Below are 17,906 nucleotides of genomic sequence, written 5' to 3' on the forward strand. Positions count from 1 at the left end.
GGACTAGTGGGATTAGGATATAATTTATATCCTCGGATGTAGAGTTTATTCTTGCTTGTAATATATTATGAAATTTGGACTTTTCCTTTCAGGCATCTTCCCCAAAGGCTATCTGAGGATATCCAGGATTTTGTCACTGATGTAGCCTACAAAATGGAGCTTCTACAGGTGGAAAACATGGTTCTGAGCCCCTGGGTATTAATTGCTTCTGTCCTGCTCCAGAATTTGCCAGCCATAGATTTTGAACTTCTGGTTGAAAAGACAGTTTGGCTGAAAGGCTTAACGCAGGCTTTTGGAGGGTTCCTCGAGTGGCCTGGTATGCAGATAAGTTATATTCCTTTTGCTAAGGAAAGTGACACTGTGAAGCGAGTTTTATTTATGTTGAAGCTGTACTAAAAGCCAAGCATAGGGGTTTTGGTCCTGATCAAGAGATTTTGACTGAAAATCCAGTCATGTGGAGATGGAACAGATGTGCTACTTTTTTGAGGTGTGAAGGGATAAAGAGGGAGAAACTCCAGTATATTATATTAAAGTAGTGCTGAGATTTGCCTAATGTTGTTTCTTTATCCAAACCCTAACTTTTGAAAGCATAGGTCACAGAACGTTATCTAAGCTGAAACAGGAGCTCCGTATAGTACTGAGTCTAAAGTTTGATATCGAGTGTAATGTAAACTGCCCCTGTAATCAAGAACCTCCTAAACACATGCACAGAAAGTCACATTACATCTTTGATTTTTTTTTCTCCTATTCCATAGTTTGAGAGTGTTTACTGCCTCAAGGTTTGCTCTCCTGCCCAGTCTTTAAATTTAACCTGTCTTTAAAGTGGCTCGTGATACTTTGTATGGGGAGCCACTGAGAGCTATGCAAGCCAAAAAGATGAGGGAAATTCAGTCTCATGTTTCAGTATATAAGTAGTAACATACATAAACTTTGTTTACACTATATGATTAAGATGACAGTTTTCCCTTTAAAATCTCTCAAATATAAACTATAGTCCAAGCAGGTCTTTACTCTAATACTCATTTGTACATCATAAAAAGGGGGAATATTTTTACACACTGCAGGCAGGGCTGGATTAACTCTCCAGTGGCTTGGAGCTATTAGATTTTGTGGGGCCCCCGTACACAAGTCTTTCCTCATTTAAAACAAAGTTATCACAATTATGGCATCGAGGCTATTAACACTATACTAAACTTGCCTTTTAATTAACATAAAGCCTTTCTGTGATTACATTTCAGTCTTAGAACATATAGAAAATAAATAAGTTAATTCAAAATAGCCTACTTCTTACCTTAGAACAGCTGTTGTATTAGTTTCTTTCAGGCTGGGGCAGAGTGTTGGGGTGCAGGAGAGGGGTGTGGGCTATGGGAGGAAGTTTGGGGCAGGAGAGGATTCTGACTTGGGGTTGGGGTGCAGGAGGGGGTGCAAGGTGCAGGCTTCACCTGGGAAGTGCTTACCACAGGCGGCTTCTGGCAAGCGGTGCAGCAGGGCTCAGGCAGGCTGCTTGCTTGCCTGCCATAGCCCCATGCTGCTCCCGGAAGCTGGCATGTCTCTGCGCACCTCTGGTGGGGAGGGGGACAGTGTGTCTCTTTGTGCTGCCCATGTCCATAAGCACAGCTCCCATTGGATGGGAACAGGCCAATGGGAGCTGTGGGGATGCTGCTGGATGTGGGGGCAGTGCACAGAGCTGCCTCCCTCTTCCCCCTCCTCCCAGCCAGGGGCTGCAGAGACGTGCCAGCAGCCAGCTGCTTCCAGAAGTGGCGTGGGGCCACGGCATGCATCCTACCTGAGTTCTGCTGAGCCCTTTAGCCCAGGGCCCTGGGCTGCAGCCCCTAAAGTCCCTGCATTAATCCAGCCCTAACTATAGGAAAAAAAATAGACCTACCACAGTGTAGCAGAACTCTGTCCATCACGAAAGAACACCCATCTCTCTTCCTTCCAGATGCTTTCAGTTGTCTGGCTGAAGGAAAGCTCTGCCTCTGCAAACCCAGTAAAAATAACTACCCGAATGGTATATGTCCCAAACCAACAGCCTCATTACAGAGGGAATGAAAGAATACTCCAAATATAGGCATTTTGCAGTGTTTGTTTTGTTGTTTTTTTTAAGCAAACATAATGAATTTTTGTTTTAGTAGGATTATAAGTAAGGCCCTACTTGATTTGTCAAATAATTGTGGCTGAGTTGCAGAGAAGACATTGAAAATTGTGGAAAAGTAATAATGGACCTTTTATTATTTGCAGTAATTCGGGAAAGCTGGAGTGGACCTATTTGTTTAAGAAAAATGTGCTGGAACTATATTAATACTGCAATTTTTTTTTTTATAACCAGACATTTTGCTGCAACTATGTTACAGTCATGAATGCATGGGGCTGACAAAGGGAACTCCCACTGTCAGCCTCCCTGGGCTAACAAATTTGTAATGGAAGCCTAATATTGCAGGATCAGCAATTTCTGCAATATCGCCGTTTAAATAGGTCCTTAGTTATAAATAAGGAGACGATTCTGTCATGGATTCCATGACTTTCTGGGACGTCTGTGACTTCTGGGCAGGGCCGCTGCAGCGTCAGCTCCATGGCTGCGAGAGAGGTCCAAGGCTGCCAGAGCCATGGTCCTTGGCATGCCAGAGCAGTTGCTAGGTTGGGTCATCCCCCTTGGGATCGGAGAAGCAGCAGTCAGCCTGTGCCACAGGAGCAGCTGCGGGACTGGAGCAGCTGCAAGCCACCGGCAGCGCTCTGTTTATCCTTCCCTCAACCCCAGGGTATCTTTAGTAAAAATCAGGGACAGGTCTCGGGCTTCTGTGAATTTTTGTTTATTGACTGTGATCTGTCCCTGACTTCTACTAAAAAATACAGAATCTTAACGTTAGTTATAAGTATAAACTGTGTACTGGAACATAGACCTTTTCTTGTACATGAGCTCTCTAATAAATTTTGCTGCTATTAAAATGTTGTTGCACTTCTGCAAAGTGAAGCACATATCTGATCTCACTTGGCGCCACTAGATGCTACAGTAATGTAAATAATAAGCAGTAACGATCTCTGCTGATGATCCTTCCCTCCTTCCGAGGGCTGTAATTCATCAGGAATAAAGCAGATAATCTAAATTGCTGTAAAATGTCAAACTACAGATTCTCAATTTCCTGCTCTTGTTTTTTTCCCCATCAGTTTATCCTTAAACTTGGTGTGGTATTCTGGATTCTGGAAAGTTCTTCCACTAGGTGTTTGTATCTTTGGAGGCCTTGGTTGCTTTACAGAAGTTTTCAGACCTCCCAGATGTGGTCTGAAATTCTGTGATCTGGAACACTCAGCAACCAATTTTTTTTAATATATGATATGACTGATATATACATGCATATATATTAGTCATGATGCTTTGAAGATATCCAGGTGTTTAAGCAGCATTTATGTAGCACATCAGCAATATTTTTTTAACAGATCAGCAACGGTAGCATCCCAGCAGGCAAAAACTGTGATCCTAGCTTGGCTCATGGTACTCATCCCCTAGACCGTGTCTGCTAGCAGAGTTCTCTTTGGCCCTCTATATTCTGTAAAACTAAATGGCAGAATCATTTACTATTAAAAATAAGCAGCCAATATTGTCAAAATGCAAGACAAAGGACTGATGATAGGGCAGATTCCACTGTTTTCTGCTGGCCACTTTATGGGGCTTAAATTTTAGGTTGACATAGCTGTGTCGCTCAGGGGTATGAAAAATCCTCATCCCAGAGTGACGTAATTATGCTAATCTAACCCCCAGTATAGATGCAGTTAGGTTGATGGAAGAATGCTTTCATCAGTGTAGCCATTGTTGCTCTGAGAGATGGTGTTCCTACAGCAACAGAGAAACCCCTTCCGTCAGTGTAGGCTCCATCTCTGCTGCAAGGTTATGCCAGCATAGCCATGGTGATGTAACTATGCTGGTATAGTCCCCCACAGCATAGACAAGACCTGGGTATGATTATATGTTCGGGTTTTTTTTTTTTACTTTGAGTTATTAATTTGAAGTGGTTAGCACATTTTTTGTAAAAACCAGTTTGGACACTCCATCAGAGTTTGTGGTTTGTAGTCTATGGGCTTGGCTACACTCGAAACTTCAAAATGCTGCCGCGGGAGCGCTTTGAAGTGTGTGTGGTCGCTGCACGTACTCCACCTCCCCATGGGGATTAGCTTGCAGCACTGGGAGCTGCCCTCCCAGCACTGTGGCACTGTTTACACTGGCGCTTTACGGCGCTGTATCTTGCAGCGCTCAGGGGTGTGTTTTTTTCACACCGCTGAGCGGGAAAGTTGCAGCGCTGTAAAGTGCCAGTATAGCTAAGGTCTTTGTAAACCCCATAGCCCTTTCCCAACCCCACTCCACCTTTAGCTCCTGGTTGTTTCTCTGTTGGTCGTACTAGCTGTTTGAATACATTGGGCTTATTTATCTATTGTTGAAATGTACCTATGTGTAAGAAAACTATATTAAAGGATTGCTAAACAACTTATCTGCCTCACCACTTCTCACCCTGCTGAGCAACTTCAGTGCACTGGCAAAGTTAGGCCAAGAGACCTTGAAGCAGCAGATAAGCCACCATCTGCTTGCAGATGAAAGTTATGTTAAAACTGATTTTAAAAGAAACAAATGTACCCCTTTAATGTCCTGTAGATTGGCATGGACAGAGTCCTATGATCATATGTTTTATCTCTTCATGTTCAGTTTAAGGTTATTGTCTATTCCCTTGCTTGTTAGTATATTCTGGTCAGAGAAAGAATATTGTCTCATATTCTACATTGAGAATGTTTTGAAACAGTTTGATTTAAATAAATTAAAATATCTGAATTAGTCAAAGTAGAATAACTCAAGCTAAGCTTTGTGAGTGGAAGAGGCCGTGCATATGTTGTATACTTTTGATCTCATACCACAAATTCTGGGGCGTGCTTATCTTAATACTTTTTTCTTATCTGCTATAACCTCAGCTTTGCAAACACTCATTCATGTCTTTGAATAGCGTTCTCAGTAAAACCGTTCTTGAAAAAGTGTGCCAGGGATATGTCTTATGAAGCAAGTAGAACTTTGAGCATGGGTACAGTGTGTTAACTGTAAGCAAGTGTGTTATCCAATGATGGTCCCATTTTTTACTTCTTTTAGTTTGAGTGTGAGGGATCTTTGGTTTGTGGGAATTGAGGGAAACTTTGTCAAGTCCCCTAGATCTGATTCAAAGGTTACAATATCAGAAGACTTCACAACAAAAGAATGGTATCTATCGGAAGTTATTTTAGCTGATTCAGTGTGAAAGATTGCTGTATCTAAAAAGCTTACCTCCTCAATAACTCTTTTCTTTATCCTTTGTAGCTGTAGTCTACTTAGTCAACCAGGCTTATTTGCTTAACATATCCTTACGTCACTACTTTAAGGAAGTTTCTCTAATATAAATGATCTCACAGATTGGATAATAATAAGCAGGTTCTTGAAAACTATATCTTCCCTTTCCAACCCCTTCCCGCAACCAAACTGGTATAAGGGTCTAACTGAGAACTGCTTAGGAAGATGAGCCACTTGCAACAAGAGCTAGTCTTAAATCAAAATTCTCCTCTTAAATACTTATCCATCTAATTTTGATTTGACTTTCTCTCCTTATGTGTGCAATACTCCCATTTACACTAATGTAATATTGGTGCATGCAGCGGTAGAACAATATCTGAATTGAGATTAACCATGCAGATCTAAGAGGCAAATTTTGCTCTTACCTTGACAGAGGGATAGATGAGAATTAAAAATGTACATTTGCAAATCTAAAATAAATGTGGTGAACAGAGCTGTGAAATGTACCTGTCTAATAGTGTAGCTGTGTTCTCCATTGAGAAGTTTAGAACAGTGGTTATCCATTTTTTGGTTGTAGGGAGGGAAGGAGACCACTTCCTATTTCCTGAGGTGATAAATAGGGCCCTACCAAATTCACAGCCATGAAAAACATGTCATGGACCATGAAACCTGGACTCCTACTGTGAAATTTGTGTTTTGTGTGTACTTTTACCCTATGCTATACAGATTTCACGGGGGAGACCAGCATTTCTCAAATTGGGGGTCCTGACCCAAAAGGGAGTTGGAGGGGTCACAAGGTTATTTTACAGGGGGTGTTGCCACCCTTACTTCTGTACTGCCTTTGAGCTGGGCAGCTGGAGGGCGGTGGCTGTTGGCAGGGTGCCCAGCTCTGACGGTAGCACCCCACCAGCAGTAGTGCAGAAGTAAGGGTGGCAATACCGTACCTTGCCACCCTTATTTCTGCAACTCTGCCTTCAGAGTTGGGCGTCTGGAGAGTGGCAGCAGCTGACTAAGGATTCAGCTCTGCAGGCAGCAGTGTAAAAGTGGCAATACCGCAACCTACCACCTCTTTTCCCCCCCCCCCCCCCAATAACCTTGTGACCCACCCACAACTCCTTTTTGGGTCAGGATCCCTAAAATTACAACACTGAAATATCAGATTTTAAATAGCTGAAATCATGAAATTTATTATTTTTTTTTAAAGTCTATGACCGTGAAATTGACCAAAATGGACCATGAATTTGGTAGGACTCTAAAGATAAGGTTTAGAGTGTAGTTCCAGGAATGCCTGAAATTATTCTCTCCACCTCACCCTATGCTTTTTTCTGCCTCTTTCCAGCATGGATCATCCTGTAACAGTTTTTAATGCGTTCCTAGAGGTAAAAATTGTTCTAGATTGCAAAATATAATGTAATATTATACATTCTGCACTTACTTTTTCCTTTAGCATTTGTCTGAGTGTTGTCTTTTTACTAGATAACCTATGTGCCAATAAAGCAGTCACGTCCAGCCTTGCCCTGCACTCCAACATTGTAAGCCTTGTCAATGGCCAAGTGGTTTTAAATGACGTGAGAATGGAGAATGGAGCTACAGAGGAGCTTGTTTTTAAACAAGCCCTCTCCATCCTCATGTGTGGAGCCTACAGGAACCAGTTGCTAAATGTGTTTGTGCGCCCATCTCTGGTGGCAGTAGCATTGCAGATGACGCAAAGTTTCAGAAAAGGTAACTTCATAATATTAACGTATTATAAAGGAGCTTGACCTGACTTTCAAAGGTGTTGGGCACCTGGAGTGCCTGCTGATGTCACGGGGTGCTAATCAAATTGAATACTTACGCCAACATTCAGAATGAGGCCCACTGGCATCAGATTTTGTGATTTTTATTTTTTTGCAGCTTTTTAATGCCCTGTTCACACTAGCACAAAGTTAATCCATTTTCACAGCCACGTTACAGCATTCCTCTGGGAACCACAGCAGATGTTTTTGCAATGTTTTAAGTCACACGACAAGGTAATGTGACTCTCATTATTCCTGACATTATACTGATCTGGAACATACTACTGACTTGAAAGTAGATACTCTGCAGGCCTTTCTCTTGTTAGCATTCTGATTTGCATTTGGAGCTTGCCTGGGAGGATCAACTGCTGGAAACAGACAGGGTAAATAGTTTCCCGCACACCAGTTGTGGTATATGGAATGGTATTTGAAACAAGTTACTGCCTTTAGTAGGGTCTGAATGCTATTTAATAAGGTTGTTTTAATAGTTTAGTATGGACATGGCCTTGCTCTGACTGTTCAGGTGTTTTGAGTGTATGTACACATACTCTAGCGCTACCTGCATCCTAGATTTATTCCCATAGAGTGCAGTTAGTTGTAAAGCTCTCTCCATCTCCTTGCTCGTGTCTGCGAAATATTGTAGCAGTCAGTACTTTCCCTTGTTTAGTACTTGGGATAACTTTTTTTTTTTTTTAATGGAAAATGTTTGGTTTGGCAAAGATTAATTTTAGACATCTACAGTATTTTCTGTCTGTTCAGGGAGATTGCACAAATACAATCAACATTTCCCCTTTTTTAAGATGATACCATTTCAAGTTGAATCAGTCTCTGTGTACATGCTCATTTTTGTTTTTTTGTCCAAACATTTGTGCTAGAAGTTTCCTCTTACACTGAAGGCTTTTCCTCCAACCTTATTTTCCAAATGACTTAAATTAACAATGTTATCCTTAACCTTATCTCTTCCGTTTCTCCCCCTAGAGGAAATTTATAGTTGCTTCATCTTCTTGCGAGACATTTTATCTGATGAGTTCATCTTCTTCCCTGGCATTGCACTGAAGGTAAAATCATCCTGTGTAAATAAATAAGGGTACATGCACTTTTATCTGGGTACATGATGGATTAGCTTTAGTTTTGTGGCAAATTCTTTGAGCCTGAGATTTGTCAGTTCTCAGCTAACCAGGAGTTGGGAAAAACATCTCAAAGGAAACCCAAGTGTAGGTCATTCAGTGAATGTCACGTTCTACTGTGAGTAAGCTTTGCAGCAGTTTCTCCACATAGCATTAAAGGGCTTGTGCTGCTGAAAGAACACCTTTTCAGGCGAGTTGGGAAAACTACTGTCCTGACGTCTTGTGGATTGTGAAAGAAATTGTGGTGGTTGTTGTTTTTCATGAGAGTAAATTGTGCTAATCCTGATGCTCTGGTTAAATTCCAGTGTGCAGGGGCTGCATTTGCCTACATAAATGCTCCCAGGAAGTCTAGTATATTTCACTTACTTCTAAAAAACTGTCGTGGTAGAGTAGTGGTTGTGATGTAGAATAGAATGAGTGCTCTGTTCTCAGCAGAAATTATATTCACTACTTTAATGTTTTACTACTATGTCTTTATTATCATGGTCCACAACATTGATTCATGTTTTGCATAAATACAGTGCATATTACTGAATTTTAAAAAATCATTGTTAATAAAACTAGTTATTGCCCTTTCAATGTGGTCATGACTGGCCCTTTTGTCTAACTATATACAGCACATAAAGTATGCAATAGTGTAAATACAACTTAATGTAATGTCTTCTGAGACTTCTAGTTCAAAAGAAAAATTACCAAGAAGGATTAGGTGATGCTATGTTTGCTGCTCCCACTGAAATTAAAGTGAATGAAAGTTTTGATATTTAATAGTTCAGGGATTGGGCCCAAATAGCTGCCCAAGTTTAATTTTAATCAAAGAAAAGTTATATAAACACTTTAGACAAAAGTAACAAATTATTACATTGCATCTGTACTATTTTAAAATAGCCACAGGTTTTCAATACAAAAAGGAAAAGAGAGAGCCTTCCAGGTTGCTTATGTGACTGCATATGTTAACTTAAAAGTTCAAGTAATGTTTTCTTAAGATAAAACAAAACAAAAACCATACACCAGAGCACCAAACTTGAAGGAAGTGTTTACACTGGAAACACAGATTAAAGTGTTGTTGAAACTATGTAAAGAACAGCTCGTACAGTCCCTTCAATCCTTTGGATATATGGTATGTCGGAAATGCTTTGGATTTTAGAGTGCAGATCTGAGATGTTCTCATTTCAAAAGTCTTCAGAAAATTTAATTCCTAACTACATTGTAAGTCCCCTAGAAGTGTGACTATATTTTAACACAGAAAAGAGAGAAAATAGTCTTAAATTTCTAAAGATTCTGTTAATGCAGTGAAAGAAATCCTAAAATTTGTATATATTGGAGAACTCAGAATTTGTATTGTGAATTAATCACAGTTAACTCTCGTGATTAACTCAAAAAAATTAATCACACTGTTAAACTATAGAATTTGAAATTTATTAAATATTTTTGGACGTTTTTCTACATTTTCAAATATATTGATTTCTATTACAATACAGAATACAGTGCTCATTTTATATTACAGATATTTTCACTGTAAAAATGATAAAAGAAATACACCTGTACCCTGATATAATGCTGTCCTCGGGAGCCAAAAAAAAACTTACTGCGTTATAGGTGAAACAGCGTTATATTGAACTTGCTTTGATCTGCCGGAGCACGCAGCTCCCCTTACCCCCCTTCTGGAGCACTGCTTTACCATGTTATATCCGAATTCGTGTTATATCAGGTCGCGTTATATCGGGGTAGAGGTGTAGTGTTTTTCAACTCACCTCATACAAGTACTGTAGTGCAATCTCTTTATCGTGAAAGTGTAACTTACAAATTTAGATTTTTCTTTTGTTACATAACAGCACTCAAAAACAAAACAATATAAAACTTTAGAGCAGCAGCAGCTAGCACATCCCTTGGCCCACGCCAATTCCCGCAGTCCCCATTAGCCTGGAACAGCGAACCACGGCCAGTGGGAGCTGCGATCGGCCGAACCTGCAGATGCTTCAGGTAACCAAACCGTCCAGGCCCGCCAGTGGATTTCTCTGATGGGCTGTGTTCCAAAGGTTGCCTATCACTGCTTTAGAGCATACAAGTCCACTCAGTCCGTCTTATTCAGACAATCGCTAAGACAAAAACAAGTTTGTTTACATTGACGGGAGATACTGCTGCCTGCTTCTTATTTACAGTGTCGCCTGAAAGTGAGAACAGGTGTTTGCATGGCACTTTTGTAGCCGGCATTGCAAGGTATTTACGTTCCAGATATGCTAAACATTCCCATGCCCCTTCATGCTTCAGCCACCGTTTCAGAGGACATACTTCCATGCTGATGATGCTTGTTTAAAAAAAAAAAATGCATTGATTTAATTTGTGACTGAACTCCTTGGGGGAGAATTGTATGTTTCCTGTTCTGCTTTACCCACATTCTGCCATATATTTCATGATATAGCAGTCTCAGATGATGACCCAGGACATGTTCATTTTAAGAACACTTTCACAGCAGATTTGACAAAATACAAAGGGGATACCAATGTGAGATTTCTAAAAATAGCTACAGCATTTGACCCAAGGTTTTAAGAATCTGAAGTGCCATCCAAAATCTGAGAGGGACGAGGTGTGGAGCATGCTTTCAGAAGTCTTAAAAGAGCAACATTCCAGTGTGGAAACTACAGAACCCGAAACACCAAAAAAGAAAAATCAGCCTTCTGGTGGTGGTATCTGACTCAGATGATGAAAATGAATAGGCATCAGTCTGTTCTGCTTTGGATTGTTATTGAGCAGAACACATCATCAGCATGGACATACGTCCTCTGGAATGGAAGCATGAAGGGACATATGAATCTTTAGCACATCTGGCACATAAATATCTTGCAACGGCTGGCTACAACAGTGCCATATGAACACCTGTTCTCAGTTTCAGGTGATACTGTAAACAAGAAGCAGGCAGCATTATCTCCTGCCAATTGTAACCAAACTTGTTTGTCTGAGTGATTGGCTGAAGTAGGACTTGTGGCTCTAACATTTTACACTGTTTTATTTTTGAATGCAGTTATTGTTTTTACATAATTCTACATTTTGTAAGTTCAACTTTCATAATAGAGAGATTGCACTACAGTACTTGTAATGGGGGAATTGAAAAATACTATTTCTCTTGGTTTTTTACAGTGCAAATATTTGTAATAAATATAAAGTGAGCACTGTTCACTTCGTAGTCTGTTGTAATTGAAATCAATATATTTGAAAATGTAGAAAACATCCAAAAATACTTAAATTGTATTCTATTATTGTTTAACAGTGCGACTTTCAATAGGAATTAGGTGCTTAAATGTTGTTTGTTTTAAGTAGGAAAAGAAGTTTTGTTTGAACTTATGATAACTAACTCCACTTCAACCATGGCATGGTCCCTACTTTAGAGAGCTTTTAACATGTTTTATGTTAGATGGTTGTCATTGTTGCTAGCGGAGTGCCTAGGGTTGACCACGACCAGCTAACAGCCATCATACTGGGGCAAAGTCCCGGATTAAGTGATGTAGGCTAATGTAATGCCAACTTCTTTCCTAGACAAGACCAGGTCTCAGATACCTTCCTGTGCAGATAGAGGCCATTATATTATGAGGCCTCCCAGTTTGAGAATATGAACTCCATACCTGTTTAGAAATTGATTCTTGGTATACCTGAGATTGTCTAGAAAACTTCTTTCAGGAACTTCAGTGGCAGCCTGATGGTAGCTGTATGCTTTATTTTCATGAGGAGACTTAGCTGCACTTGTCCTAGTTGGGAAAAGTACCAGTTACACTGTTTTTCCTTTGCCCCACAGGACTTTGAAGAAGGATGTTTTCTGCTTACAAAATGTGATGTAATTCAAGTAACTCCCCAGGAAATCTTAGTTACAGAGAGAGGAAATTCTGTAGCAGTCTTCTTGGCAGCTCTGTTCAGGCCTTTTATGAAAGGTTACCAGGTACACAATTCTTCACAAAGTTTGCACCTACTCTCTCCTGTTCTCCCACTCATAAGTTCTATGGGGAATGGCATGAATCATGGTTCTTCTATGGTAGAAACACTAAGTGTTAACATGGGTGGGAGTGGAAGGGAGAAGATACATAGCAGTAGTAAGTTTTATCTAACAATGTGAAGAGATTGGTTCCCTCTCATGACACAGATTTAAAAAAAAAATACAGAGTAGTTAACTTCTTATGTGGTAGTGCTAAGGTTCTTGTGACAGGCTAGTTGGAGCTGTGGTATCTTACATAAGTGAAGCTGCATGTGAGGGTTGGTGTTCTGCCCCTGTGAAGTGCAGTCTATTTAAGAAGAGCAATCCAGAGTAACAAACACCTTGTCCTGTTTAGGTCCCAGCACAAATAGTGCCTAAGTCAAAAATAAATGAGTAAGTTTTCAGCCAAAAGAGGAAGGGTATGCTGCCTGGTTTAGCCCCCTCCCTTGCAAATCATTCCCTCAGGATTTATAAAGTTCACTTCTCAGGGAATCTGTTGTTAATGGGCTAATTGCCAGTCCTTAGAAGGAGGACTTCTTTAGCATATGTAAATGGATAGTATGCAAACTGCAGAAGTTGGTTGTATGTTTGGCCAAAGCCTGCATGGGAATTCTTCGCCCTGTCAATGTTTATTTTAATTCTACTCCCCACTCACGAAGCCTACCAAAACTAAATAATTCTTTACACTTCTTAAATAAAATAAAATAAATATGCTAGAAGAGGATAGCAAATTCCCACCACTGTGAGACTGTCAGTTATTGGCTAGATCATAGTGGCCAGGGTCATAAGAGTGGTTCTATTGGGTCAAACTAAAGGTCCATCTAGGCTAGTATCCTGTCTTCTGACCGTGGCCAATGCCATGTGCCCCAGAGGGAACGAATAGAACAGGTGATCATCAAGTGATCCCTCCCCTGTCATCCATTCCTAACTTCTGGCAAACAGAGGCTCAGGACGCCATTGATGAATCTATCCTCCATTAATTTACCTAGTTCTTTTTTGAACCCTGTTATAGTCTTGGCCTTCACAACATCCTCTGGTAAGGAGTTCCACAGGTTGACTGTGCATTGTGTGGAAAAAATACTTCCTTTTGTTTGTTTTAAACTTGCTATTAATTTCATTTGGTGGCCCCTAGTTCTTATGTTATGAGGAAGAATAAATAACACTTTCTTATTTACTTTCTCCACTCCAGTCATGATTTTATAGATCTCTATCATATCCTCTCTTAGTCATCTCTTTTTTCAAGATGAAAAGTCCCAGTCTTATTTATCTCTCCTCATACGGCAGCCGTTCCATACGCCTAATCATTTTTGTTGCCCTTTTCTGAACCTTTTCTAACTCCAATATGTCTCTTTTGAGATGGGGCCACCACATCTGCACACAGTATTCAAGATCTGGGCGTATCATGGATTTATAGAGAGGCATTATGATATTTTCTGTCTTATTATCTATCCCTTTCTCAATGATTCCCAACATTCTGTTAGCTTTGTTGACTGCCGCTGCGCATTCAGTGGATATTTTCAGAGAACTATCCACAATGACTCCAAGATCTTTTTTGAGTGGTAACAGCTAATTTAGACCCCATCATTTTATATGTATAGTTCGGATTATGTTTTCCAATGTGCATTACTTTGCATTTATCAACAAGTCACCCAGTTTAAGAGATCCTTTTGTAGCTTTTCACAGTCTGACTGGGACTTAACTATCTTGAGTAGTTTTGTATCCTCTGCAAATTTTGCCATCTCACTGTTTACCCCTTTTTCCACTCATTTATGAATGTTAAATAGGACTGAGCCCAGTACAGACCCCTGGGGGACACCACTATTTACCGCTCTCCATTCTGAAAACTGACCATTTATTCCTACCCTTTGTTTTCCTATCTTTTAACCAGTTACCAATCAATGAGAGAACCTTCTCTCTTTTCCCATGACAGCTTACTTTGCTTAAGAGCCTTTGGTGAGATTCCTTGTCAAAGGCTTTCTGAAAATCTAAATACACTATATCCACTGGATCCCCCCTTGTCCACATGCTTGTTGGTCTATTGATGGCTCCTCCACTGACTCACTATTGACCTAGGACAGGTTACTTCACTTCTGTATCTCACTTTCCCTATCTGTGAAATGGATGTTGCTGAAAAGGAATGTCACTTTTGACAGTGAGGCAACTTTTTCAAAGATGGGGACCATAAACCAGTTTCTAATATGACTTATTATTCAGTCTTGTTTTAAATACTAAGATTCTTGTTATGATTACCTAAACAATATTAAAATTTTCTAATGCTTTGCATAATGTTATATTTGTCAGCCTGCTAAAAATGTGTCTTCCAAATTGATTATTAAGAGGATATATTATTCCTTTAAAAATATTTGTTTTGTAATTAAAGACCAGTTCAAGTTACAGAATAAGAGGGAAAGCTCAAACACTTTTTTTTAAATTTTATTTTTTAGATAATCAGCAGATATCTTTCAAAAGAAACAAAAGAGGCCTTTACCGAGAAGCAGTTTATACTTGGAATCCGTAACTTTGCCTTTCAGCTTCTTCAGACAGGTATGTTTGCTTTGTGTGGTGGTGTTGGTGCTGTGATACCTTACGTGTGTAATAGTTTGATGAGTAATTAATGGACTTTTAACTGGCTCCTATGCTTTCTCTGTAGGAAGCACTCAGTGTTACGAAGTTTTGTCTTCTGACTTGCAGAAAAATGCCTTGGCAGCTTTTGTGCGCCTAGATGTAGTGAAGAAGATGAAAACGTAAGTAAAACAAGAGGCCCTCGGATTTACAAGAATATTAGTAAAAGAATTTTGCTGGGGTCTCGACACAAAAGTTGGAAGGTAAATGCAGACAATGTGTTGTCATTATGAGTCTGATTAGATCCACGGATGAGATCTAGCATAATTATCAATTGCAATGAGTGGTTATACATTGGAGATACTTCAGTTAGTATATCATAATTCACGTACAGCACCATCGGACTCTTATCTGATATCTTAATGGTTGAACTATAAAATACTAAACAATATATTACAACCCTGATTTTTCTGAACTTGAGCCAACTAAAGTTTGATTATATACCCCCCAGTGTCATACTGAGTCACAAAGTAGGCACCTTCTTTGTATGTGCCAGTTCCCCAAATATGGCATCTCTTCATCCCATATTAGGATTATGGGATCTGAAATTCAGCATTTACAAAGTTCACTACCTGGCTTCTAAATCTTTTGATCCCATTTCTTTTTTTATCTTGAGGTTTGAGGTGTTTCCCCCCAAGACCTTTGGATAAACAGGATTCTGCTCTGTTTGCGTAGATTGTTTGTAACACACTTTAAAATAGCTAGGTTTTTTTAATCTCGTTTTTATTAAAATGGAGACACAAATGACTGTTACAGGCAATGTACTAAACAGCTCATTCTGACTGTACCATAGTGTTGACTTTTGCTTTAGCATTGCAAGTTAAATGAATTTAAGCTACACTGTCTAACATTTCTAATTGTGAATAAATACTCGGGTTAACTGATAAAATATGAAACCAGCTAATGCTATAAAAAATAGTGTATATATACACATAAATGTGTTCATTTTATAAATTCCAAATATATTATGGATCTTCCTGTGGTATTAGTTAGTAGGGCAAACAGTTTGCAGTGAGCAGAGTACGTGACAAATTTAGCCCTTCTCCCTTTTATGAATAATCTGTTAATAGACACATTTTTACAAACTTGCATACTAGTCATAGTTGACCAAATGACGTATCCAATTTATTGTGAATAATCAGTCTTTGTTCTGCGATCTTAGTTGTGTGCTATCTTAGTTCTTTGACTGGGTGACCTTCTAGCTCAAACACTCAGATTTCAATCAAGATTGCCAACAGACTACTTCTGGTGTGAACGCTCGTGTAAAATAGGGATGCTTTCCCACATCACTGGGGTGTTGTGAGGAATAATTAGTTAAGACTAGTAGAGCACTTTGAATAAATCAGTGCGAGGTACTGTTGCTATTGTGGTATCAGCCTTTCTACCGCACCTAGCTGTGATGTTACAAAAATAAACTTTTATGAGGCACACCCTCAGCTGAAGTAAACTGGTGTAGCTCCATGGACATCAATGGTGCTATGATGATTTACACTAGCTCAAGATCTAACTCGATTTCAGATGGGTAGTTAAAACTCATATAATTAAAACAGGAAGGGAAATACAGGAGAAAAAATATGTTCTAGAAGCATACTTATCCCTCTGTAGTGTGGCTTTTTCAAAGAGCATGTGTGATGTGTCAGCAGACCTTTCAGAGCTGATTATGTGGGTAAAATTGATGGAGGAAGAATAATGAAAATATTATTTGCTCCAGATAACTTGAAGTATTATCCTTTTTTTAATATTCATTTTCCCATCCTAAAATAACAGCCTTATTACTGTTTCTCTCCCCGCCAACCCCTTATCTAGGACCAATGGATTTACTTACACTGTAAACAAAGAGGCACTCAATAAAACAGCCGAAATGTTTGGTAAGTGTATTTCTTATTGGTATACTAGTTAAACATGTATTTATGGGGAGACTTTCAAAGTCACAAAGAACTGTTTTAGATACCTAATTCCCATTGGAAGTCACATTATGTCTGGCATTGCATTACAATATATGCAGTAAAATTACTAATGTGAGATCTGAATGAAAAATAAACTGTTTTTAAAATGTTCTTGTTTGCATGATTAACTCCAGCTTAGCATTGGACATAGCCTTCTAATCAATGTATGTGCTTCTCTTTCATCCTTAGATTTTCGGATACCCATAAAGAAACTTGTGACTGCAAGACTTTAATATTAATCAAAAGGCTTTGAATTACTTGACTGTGTGCACTATAATCCACAAAGAACACTGAAAAGTACTCAACTGAAGTATGGCTAGGTACAGAAGTATACATCTTGCCTTTTCCATTTGGGAATTTTCCTATGTATTATACTAGATGGCAGGCAAAGGTTGTTCAATTGGAATTTTTTCATTACCAGTACTGAACTTTGTCAGTACTGATGCTCACTGTGTTCCTTTTTAAACTAAATTTAAACATCTTTTTGGATACATATTTAAGGAAAAAAATGTGCAGAAACATCTACTTTAAATACTTTTTTAGTTTTTTGTTACAAGGAAATGTTTTGTTTCAAATAGGTTACTTCATCAATGTGAAACTGTAATTGATAACTAAAGACTTAACATTAAACATAATATTTAGACAAATGTTACTGGTTGTTGTATCTATGATATGGCCATTGTGCTCTTCTTTCTTAGAATAAATGTCCTGTAACTGCCAACAGGCTGATTCTATCTTTATCACTTGTTTTATAACTTGATTTGTATTTATTTTTATGTGCAGCTGGGACTCCCCAGTATTTAGCTTCTGCACAAAATCTGTCCTAGCATTTAAAAATGATTTTAAAGCAGGTTGCACTGTTTTCAATTGTTAAAATATTGATATCAGTACTTATTGTGCAATGCCTTGTTGTTGCTTTGTGAATGAGGCTTTATAAATGCATTTTGTCAATGTTACTGCTCTTCTCAACTACTGTGTGATCTGTGTGTATACTGTATAAATAGATGTGTATTCTGGTACCACCACCACCACCTGTTAAGGTGGTGGTTGTATCAGGGATGTGTCTTGCTGTCCCATGAAAATCTGACTAAATTCAGCTTAGTTTTAAGCTTTTTTTGGGGAAAAAAAATCTGTTCATACATGCTCAATACAGACTTCCTACAGTCTCTTAGCTAC

The 17,906-nt window shown here is 39.1% G+C and overlaps 1 protein-coding gene across 5 annotated transcripts in view; it reads left to right on the forward strand.

Annotated features, from left to right (window-relative positions):
• The window catches only part of GNPAT (glyceronephosphate O-acyltransferase), a 41,463-nt gene extending 23,764 nt beyond the window's left edge, over positions 1-17,699 (forward strand). For 4 of the 5 annotated variants that reach the window (XM_050949071.1, XM_050949067.1, XM_050949068.1 and 1 more), the window contains 8 exons: positions 93-316; positions 6,776-7,021; positions 8,053-8,132; positions 11,989-12,129; positions 14,607-14,706; positions 14,813-14,906; positions 16,591-16,652; positions 16,920-17,699. In XM_050949071.1, the coding sequence (XP_050805028.1) occupies positions 93-316; positions 6,776-7,021; positions 8,053-8,132; positions 11,989-12,129; positions 14,607-14,706; positions 14,813-14,906; positions 16,591-16,652; positions 16,920-16,963 (991 nt within the window). In that variant the 3' untranslated portion in view covers positions 16,964-17,699. The remainder of the gene's footprint in view (positions 1-92; positions 317-6,775; positions 7,022-8,052; positions 8,133-11,988; positions 12,130-14,606; positions 14,707-14,812; positions 14,907-16,590; positions 16,653-16,919) is intronic. The other variant, XM_050949069.1, reaches the window with a different exon arrangement.
• Positions 17,700-17,906: the final 207 nt, after the last annotated feature.

Source organism: Gopherus flavomarginatus, chromosome 4 (assembly GCF_025201925.1).
Source record: "Gopherus flavomarginatus isolate rGopFla2 chromosome 4, rGopFla2.mat.asm, whole genome shotgun sequence".
In the NCBI taxonomy this organism is placed as follows: Eukaryota; Metazoa; Chordata; order Testudines; family Testudinidae; genus Gopherus; species Gopherus flavomarginatus.